At 35.1% G+C, this 9,299-nt stretch overlaps 1 protein-coding gene across 1 annotated transcript; it reads left to right on the top strand.

Annotated features, from left to right (window-relative positions):
• Positions 1–1,168: 1,168 nt before the first annotated feature.
• Positions 1,169–8,841, top strand: LOC103515411 (NFX1-type zinc finger-containing protein 1-like). Its single transcript, XM_026828125.1, has 3 exons — positions 1,169–1,637; positions 4,561–5,428; positions 6,894–8,841. Exons 1-3 carry the CDS (start codon positions 1,267–1,269, stop codon positions 8,637–8,639), a joined length of 2,985 nt encoding a protein of 994 aa, XP_026683926.1. The 5' UTR covers positions 1,169–1,266; the 3' UTR covers positions 8,640–8,841.
• Positions 8,842–9,299: the final 458 nt, after the last annotated feature.

Below are 9,299 nucleotides of genomic sequence, written 5' to 3' on the forward strand. Positions count from 1 at the left end.
TACCAGCCTGAAATTTCCTTTCCTAAATAAATAGCTAAGGTTGAGTGTGAAGGACATCCACTTTTAAAATTTTTGTAGACAAAACTACATAAATGTCACCCCAAACCAATCACCCTAGGGCTGATAGAGGCTGACAAAAAAAAGAAAAAAAAAAAAAAAAAAAAAAAAAAGACTGTGGCCATTTTTTCGAGTCGGACGGACTTGAAATATACCTTGGTATTCGACAAAATCCCCACGAGTCTAGAAAGATGGATACAGAGATTTCTGTGAAGACATGTCCCAAGTGCAAGAAGCCAATCGTATCCACACTCCGATATATGAATAATATAAGATTCATCCAAAGAAATATCGGACATGTAAAGATGCTTCAAAAGAAATTGATGACAAACAAGCCTTTCCTTCAACAGAAATTAGATCTTATCCTGAAAATAAGGACTATTGAAACATCTAATCTCATTATTGCTGGTAAGTATGTATTCCTGTATATGTATCTTCCGTTACACCGACCTGTTGTTGTCCCCTTTTACGAAAAAAAGCGGATCGACCATTTTTTTTTTTTTTTTACATTTCTTTTTACTTTCCTTATCCTATAGGAAGGAAGGTAATGTAGGTAATCGACAAATTTTCGATGGTCAGTTTTTAGTGCCAAAACACGTTTTGAGGTCCCTAGAGCCTAAATCCAAAGTTTCAGACATCGGTCCGTGTGTCTGTCTGTAAAGAAAATATCTCGAGAACGGTAAGAGCTAGAGACTTGAAATTTGGTATGTAGCTGTCAAATGTGACAAGGATGATACACGTTTGGTTGAGATAGGTGCTGCGGTTGGCGGTTTTTAGCTATATCAACTAAACGGTTAGAGATATTGTAAAAAGTAATTTAAAAGAACACTCAAATAAGCATCATCATATAAAAACGTTTGGTTGAGATAGGTGCTGCGGTTGGCGGTATTTAAATCGCTTTTTGGCGGTTTTTAGCTATATCAACTAAACGGTTAGAGATATTGTAAAAAGTAATTTAAATGAACACTCAAATAAGCATCATCATATAGGATAAGGAAAGTCGTGTGATGTTCACACCAGATTTTTTTTGGTTGTTAAGAAGTGTAGGTATAGGTACCATAGGTAAGATACAAAGTAGCCTGAAATGGCCCTAATATAGGTACATAATGTACGAAGCATGCATTCTTAAGAAGAAATATTGTGGATGGAGGATATAAAAGTGTTGAACATTACTTGGATATTCAGTTTCGTCTATTGCGAGAAGATCTCATGATACCTTTGAGAGAAGGCTTTGCTGAGTTACTGGACAAGCTGTCAAGGAAAGAATACAAGAAGATTAAGGTAAACTATCTCCGGTATTTTGAACATTGCTGTTTTAAATCAATCACTACTGCTCATGGAACAATTAGTTATAACGTCTGTTTTGACGTTGATCGCAAGTTAAATCATATTAATTGGGAATATAACCAATGGTTTAAATATGGATCCCTCGTATTCTTTTCGTTTGATAATTTTTCTTCGTTCCTAGTTGGCAAAGTTGTTGAGAAAAACAACAAAGACTGTCGGGATCATCGCATGATTAGTGTTGAATTGATTGGTGACAAAGAACTGAACACAGAGGATTGGGATAAAAGCGCTATCTCCTCCTTTGAGCAGCTTCCGAAATGCGCTATTTATCGGTGAATTGGAAGAAGAATAAAGAAAAATTGTTTAACTGCTAATATCAGTAAGTTGCTTATTGGAGGGCACTAAAAATGTTTTTAACTTCTTTTGAAAGAATAATAGCTAGACCTACCTACCTTCTGATAGATCTAGTCAAGCTTTTACAATATCCATCTAATGTTCTACATCAAGGTTGGCATTTGTAGGCTGTCTGTTTATTATAAACTTTGCAAATACCTACCTACCTAGTTAGTACTATTTCTCGTTACCATATAGTTCACATGGAATATTTACAAGAAATTTGAAAATATAGGTAGTTATATATATATATAAAAAAATCTAGCATGAGTGTAAACCGTTGTTGGAACAGAAAATAATATGATAAAAAAAAAAAGCGAATGTTAAATAAAAAAATATCAATTTCTGTTCTCCAAATCTTCTTATCAGGTTCAAAATTAACTTGTTATGTAAAGCTTCTTTCTACAATTGAATTCGATTCTGCAATTTAAATCCGCTTACATTCTGTCGGGAGCCAAGAATAGGACGGGGGTTGAGAGAAATAAGAGTAGGGAAAAGTGAGAAGTATATTTTAAAATAAATACTGATATTATTGTACACAATACATTTATATTTACATATAACACGACTGCAAATCTCTTCACGATATAGGAATTGAAGAAAACAGACAATTTCATACTTTATCACGAGTATTTTTCATGCAAACTTATTTGGGATAAGTTGATAGTGTGTCAAATACCTCCTAAGTAATCATATTACGAATAACTTCTTTCTTGTTCTTCTTTCTTCTTCTTTAGTCGTCTTCTTCTTCTTTCGTCTTTTATTCAACTTGAAACATTGGTATTATTTTATTAAATGAAAGAACCTCCTCCTTACATACCTACTAATTAAAATATAGGTATTGTTTCTTTTTTCCAACAAATTTATTAATAACAAAAAACGCAAGAAAATACCCGCGAGTAAAAACCCATGTTAATAATCTCTAAATGCCTAAATAAATAGATGAACTTTACAAGTTTACAGCAAGCAATTTAACTTGAGGAATATTCACACTAGCGTAGGAGAAGCTGCTGAAATATATACCCGTAAAGTTTTGTATTTTGAATGAAAGGCGAAAAGCTCCGGCCGGAAAAACTCCATCGATGATTCTCATTAATCACGAGACAATTGTATTACGAATATCTTCTTTCTTGTTCTTCTTTCTTCTTCTTTAGTCGTCGTCTTCTTCTTCTTTCGTCTTTTTATTCAACTTGAAACATTGGTATTATTTTATTAAATGAAAGAACCTCCTTCTTACATACCTACTAATTAAAATATAGGTATTGTTTCTTTTTTCCAACAAATTTATTAATAACCAAAAACGTAAGAAAATACCCGCGAGTATTATTAAAACCCATGTTAATAATATCTAAATGCCTAAATAAATAGATGAACTTTACAAGTTTACAGCAAGCAATTTAACTTGAGGAATATTCACACTAGCGTAGGAGAAGCTGATAACAGTGAAGATGAGGATGAGGTACGACAAGAATTTAAAAACGACGAAAGCATGATAAGAGCTATGAGAAACGAATTCTCAACAACCAAACAAAATATGCATTCTGTAAGCCTTCATGGCCTTCGTTTGCAGAAAGAAGAATTAGAACATCGTTCAACTGTGCTTGAATACGACTATGATGACTATGATGTAGAATCAGGTGAATATGCATGGAAAAGATGGCGTCTTGAGTCCGAATTAAAGAATGTTTGTTATTCAATTGATATCATTGTAAAACAATCAAAGAAAATTAATTTCAATTTTACAGCCCAAAACGTCAAGACTCTATCTTCTAACTTGATAACATTGAATATTGATGAACGTTGGAATTTATATTCTCTATGGGTAAATAACTTGAGATCTGGACTCATGAATTCTATAAAGACATTAGAAAAACGGTACAGAGATATGTCAGAGCAATTGCAGGAAGCGAGACAATTCCAGGGCCGGCCGGGGGGGCCCTGTGGCCTTTGGCCATGGCCAGTCGTAGGCCCTATGGCCCTGCTCTTCTCCTAACATTGAAGTGGGAAATATTCCCATCTCCCTCTCGATTCAAGATGATAATAGTAATATTTGGAATCCAAGAGTAAAGTTATGTTGGTATTTATGTACATAACTTGCCTTGGTATATTTGCATTTGATAAAATTTGATTGAGTTTCATTGGCCTCTCCACCAATAACTTGTGTTGTCTTGCACATTGCATACTTGGATAGATTTCAGGGGTTTATACAAAAACTGTTTATTTTCTCTAAGTTGAGAAAAGGAAACTGTCAATTTTCTTTTTCTATGTACCTACCCAGTGGTCCTAGAAATTTGGTATGTATCTATAAATTTCTATGTACCTAGAAATTTCGTAGCTAAACCTATCTGCTTTTTTCTTGAGTTAAAGGTAATCAGTGGGTGAGTTTAACGCCTGAGACGTTCTCTAGAGGTCAATCATTGTATGGTCAAACACTGAAATCCCCAAAAAGTTATAGGAACAGGCGACCGCGTTGAACCGCTACTTCTCCGAGGCAAAGATCTTAGGACCTTGTATAACATCAGCCCTGTCAATTCATTCATTAATTATTTCAACCTCCACTTCCTTGTCTGTGACTGAATTCATAAAATTTCCTTATCTCATTCATCCGATTGAATATTTTAGCTTTTCATCATTTTCCTAGTTTCGTTATCTTCACACAAAACTTTGACATATTCGGTTCTTTTCGTTTGATAATTTTTCTTCGTTCCTAGTTGGCAAAGTTGTTGAGAAAAACACCAAAGACTGTCGGGATCATCGCATGATTAGTGTTGAATTGATTGGTGACAAAGAACTGAACACAGAGGATTGGGATAAAAGCGCTATCATGGTTGAAAGTACAATTTTCTTTCAACCTTACTACCACGTAATGAAGGCTTTGAAAAAGTTCAATGAAGACAACTTTCCTCTGGTGCGGTATATTGTGGAAGTGAACCGCAATATTCAGCCTCCAGCTTATTTGCTACAAGATAGTTACATGGAAATAGGAAACTTTAATTTCAATGTATTAGATGACTTTGCTTGGCCTTCAGCAGAAAAGCTTAGCTTAGATGAGTTCCAATATGAAGCTTTGAAATCAGCACTCACAAAAGAATTTGCCATTATGCAGGGTCCTCCTGGGACTGGAAAAACATATTTAGGACTCAAAATTGTTGAAGCCCTCGTAAATTATAAAAGGAAACGTGAGGTTTACAATTTTGACATTGATTCAAATGGTAGGAACGCCTTGAACAAGAATGCCCCCCTATTAGTTGTATGTTATACAAATCACGCATTAGACCAATTTCTTGAAGGCATTTTGAAGTTCACTGACAGCGTTGTTCGTGTTGGTTCCATGACAAAAAGTGAATCTATAAAAAAATGCGAGTTGAAGGAAAAACGCCTTTTGTTTGATAATGACCGATGTGTAAATAGCGCCTACCTAACTCTGAGAAATGCAATGAAAGATCTAGTTAGGGAAATTCAAACAATAGAAGAAAATCTAAAAAATATTGACAATGTAGGAATATTGAATATCCGTTATCTAGAGCACTTTATGTCACCTGCTCATCTAAATCAACTTGGGACAAATGAAAAACTGATTCAGTGGCTTTTGTTGAGTAACGATTTTCTATTGGATGATAAGTATTCCGAGTTCCTATTAGAAAATAGTGATGTTCATAAAAATGGAAAAGAGTCAGAAGAGAATGATTTGGATAACAGTGATACGATTATTTCTGTGAAATAGACAGGGTCTACGCTTTGGTGAATAGCCTGTCCCTATCCACTAACTACAGAGAATTCGAACACTTCCAAAACAAAGCGACTTTGATCGAGATGTGCAAAACGCACATTGATGAAATTCACTCTCTCGGGCGGTTTGACGAGACATTGTCCAGACATATTGACGAGCGAATGAAAACTTTGAAATCCACAATCGAACAAAACATTCCCTTTGGAATGAATTTCCATGAAATTGAAATGAAAAAGCCGGATCCTACTATCTGGCGCGACCTACAGGACATGAAACTACGCTGGTACAAATGTTATAGAGATCACTTCTATTATATGAATGAGGATGAGGCTAAAGATTCAGATCATGACTCTACTTGTCCTGAATGTGCTCGCAGGGATTCAAAACGTTGAGATTAATTCAATGACATGTTGATCAAGTGGTGACTTTCCTCTCACCGTTTGTCATTCAGATTTTCTCTCAGAAATCAGGCAGAGTGGAGGTTTCATGCCGAATTACAAGCATTTCTTTCATTATTATTTCAAACTTATCTGTTTATCTGAACTCTGCCAGCGTCTTTGAGGGAAGTAATATTTTACCCTCAGCATACTCTTTAATATGCACCAAATATAATATTTTTAAAAGGGAAATAAGTAAATTTATATTCTTTACTGCCCTTTTCTTTGATTGTATAGGAGTATAGGTTATAGGTAACACCTACTATTTTTTTATTTGTATTCCCTGAGAATAGTTTTCATTTCTTAATGGTGCTTTCTTTGTTGAAACCTTTTGGTATTGTTTTAAGCAGAAGTGCAATTATTTTATTTCCCCCTTTGTTTACACATTTTTTTTTTTTTTGCCTATAAGGTCATTTAATTCATTTTATTTTAAGATGTCTCGATTGCCTAGTGCCTTTTCGTTACTTTATTGCTCATATCAAACACAATAGTCAGTAGTTTATTCATATATTTTTCTTCTTCTGACATTATTATATTTTTTTATCTCTTATTCTTTATCTTTTTTTGGCATTTTTTATGAATGTCTTATTATTTTTTGATATTCGTTATCAATTCCTTTTATTATTATTTTTTATACTTTTGGCAATTTTTTTCACACAAAAAAATAAAAGGAAAAACTGATTTTGTTCATTTTACTTCATTCGTCTATTATATTGTTGGTCATAGTCAATGTCCAAGTTACAGTCAAACCTGCATTATTTAAAACTCAAGGGAAGTTTTTTACTTTTAAAAATGAAAAATTTCGGCGCGAACAACCTTACCAAAGATTAAAGCTCCTAATTGAGGAAAAAAAAAAATGGAAAACTTATTTCCGTATTTAAACCCTTTTTAGCCCGTCCTTCTTTATTATTACGATAGTAATAACAAAAGGTATAGTGGACGGGCTATTGTATTCGCTTCGGTGTCGTCTGTCTGTCACTCTGTCTGTTAATAACAGTGAAGATGAGGATGAGGTACGACAAGAATTTAAAAACGACGAAAGCATGATAAGCGCTATGAGAAACGAATTCTCAACAACCGAACAAAATATGCATTCTGTAAGCCTTTGTGGCCTTCTTTTGCAGAAAGAAGAATTAGAACATCGTTCAACTGTGCTTGAATACAACTATGATGACTATTATGCAGAATCAGATGAATATGCATGGAAAAGATGGCGTCTTGAGTCAGAATTAAAGAATGTTTGTTATTCAATTGATATCATTGTAAAACAATCAAAGAAAATTGATTTCAATTTTACATCCCAAAACGTCAAGACTCTATCTTCTAATTTGATAACATTGAATATTGATGAACGTTGGAATTTATATTCTCTTTGGGTAAATAACTTGAGATCTGGACTCATGAATTCTATAAAGACATTAGAAAAACGGTACAGAGATATGTCAGAGCAATTGCAGGAAGCAAGACAATTGGAAGACCTCAATATCTTGAGACATTTTAAAATCGTAGGAATCACAACCACTGCTGCTGCTAAAAACCATCTCTTGCTAACTGCCCTTCGACCTAATATAGTTATTGTAGAAGAAGCGGCAGAAGTATTGGAAGCTCACATTGTCACCGCTCTAACAGACCATTGTCAACACTTGATCTTGATTGGTGATCATCAACAGTTACGACCAAATCCATCCGTCTACAAGTTAGCAAAACAATACAATTTGGAAATATCTCTGTTTGAGAGGATGATCAATAACAAGTTGAGTTTTAGCAGACTTGGCGTTCAACATCGTATGAGACCAGAAATCTGTGATCTTATCACTCCTGCTATCTATCCCAACTTGCAAAATCATCCTTCTGTGTATGAGTTTAGCCATGTTAAAGGAGTCACCAAGAATTTATTCTTTGTGACACATGAGGTTGAGGAAGTGAAGGATGACACAATGCAAAGTTACAGAAACCCCTATGAAGGTGACTTCATTTTGAAACTGGTACACTATCTTCTCTTGCAAGGTTACACCTCAGAACAAATTACAATCCTAACAACTTACTCTGGTCAGCTAATTTATCTAAAGATGGAGAAGAAGACCTTACCTTTGTTAAGTGACGTGAGACTCACAACAGTAGACAATTACCAAGGCGAAGAATGTAAGATTATAATTCTATCTTTAGTCAGAAGCAATCCTGAGGATAAAATTGGATTTCTGGCGACTTCAAATCGAGTTTGTGTGGCCCTGTCCAGAGCAAAAGAAGGATTTTATTTAATAGGAAACATGAAAGCTCTTGAAAATGGTAGCGACATCTGGAAATGCATCAAAAACAAACTTGAAGAGCACAACGCCATTGGTACCCAACTTGAACTTGAATGTCTTATTCATCAAAATAAAACCTTGGTGAAGGAAAAACATGATTTCCTATTGGTAGCAGAAGGTGGGTGTTCCATGACCTGTGATACTTTGCTGAACTGTGGACACAAATGCAAAAAACTCTGCCATTCCTATGACTTAATGCATGAAACATTCCAATGTCTCGAATCGTGTAACAAATTGTGTCCAGAAGCTCATCCCTGTAGTTATCAATGCTATCAGTGCGCTACGAGTTGTCTACCATGCATGGTTATAATGAAGAACCTGTCTTTAGCATGTGGACATATAAAGGATATCTGCTGTTCAGAAATCAACACTTACAAATGTACAGAAAATGTCGAAGCTTTTATCGAGCTCTGGATTCCAATGTCTTGAATCGTGTAACAAATTGTGTCCAGAAGCTCATCCCTGTAGTTATCAATGCTATCAGTGCGCTACGGGTTGTCTACCATGCATGGTTATAATGAAGAACCTGTCGCTAGCATGTGGACATATAAAGGATATCTGCTGTTCAGAAATCAACACTTACAAATGTACAGAAAATGTCGAAGCTTTTATCGAGCTCTGTGGTCATACGGCACTTGTACCTTGCTATGCTGTTACAAGCGGTAACATTAAATGCCCCAAACCGTGTGATATAAGATTGCCATGTGGACATCAATGTACTCAAAACTGCCATAAGGATAAAGACCCTGACCATATAGACTTCAAATGTATGAAAAAGTGCGAAAAACTAAAGAAAGGATGCTTGTTTGAGCACAATTGTGATAAGATGTGTTCAGAGCCTTGTCAACTTTGTAATGAAACTGTTATCAAAGAACTACCCTGTGGTCATAAACAAGAAGGTCTATGTCATTTGGATGTTATGGAATGTCTTCAGCCATGTGACAAAACACTAGAGTGTGACCATCCATGTAAAAAACGTTGCAAAGACAAATGTGGTGACTGTGGGGGAGAGAGACAGAGAGGGAGAAGAATGAGGAGACAAAGAGAGGTAGAGAAGGAAGAAAACAAGAGAGAATGAAGGAAATACAG

This window comes from Diaphorina citri, unplaced genomic scaffold (genome assembly GCF_000475195.1).
Source record: "Diaphorina citri unplaced genomic scaffold, Diaci psyllid genome assembly version 1.1 scaffold1334, whole genome shotgun sequence".
NCBI lineage: Eukaryota > Metazoa > Arthropoda > Insecta > Hemiptera > Psyllidae > Diaphorina > Diaphorina citri.

Bases quoted from the DNA above. Each gene is read 5' to 3' on its own strand.
- LOC103515411 (XM_026828125.1), top strand. From the start codon at position 1,267: ATGATACCTTTGAGAGAAGGCTTTGCTGAGTTACTGGACAAGCTGTCA. The intron at 1,638-4,560 runs CTCCTCCTTTGA...TAAAAGCGCTAT, and splicing joins GATTGGGATAAAAGCGCTAT to CATGGTTGAAAGTACAATTT. The intron at 5,429-6,893 runs GATAACAGTGAT...ACTCTGTCTGTT, and splicing joins AGTCAGAAGAGAATGATTTG to AATAACAGTGAAGATGAGGA.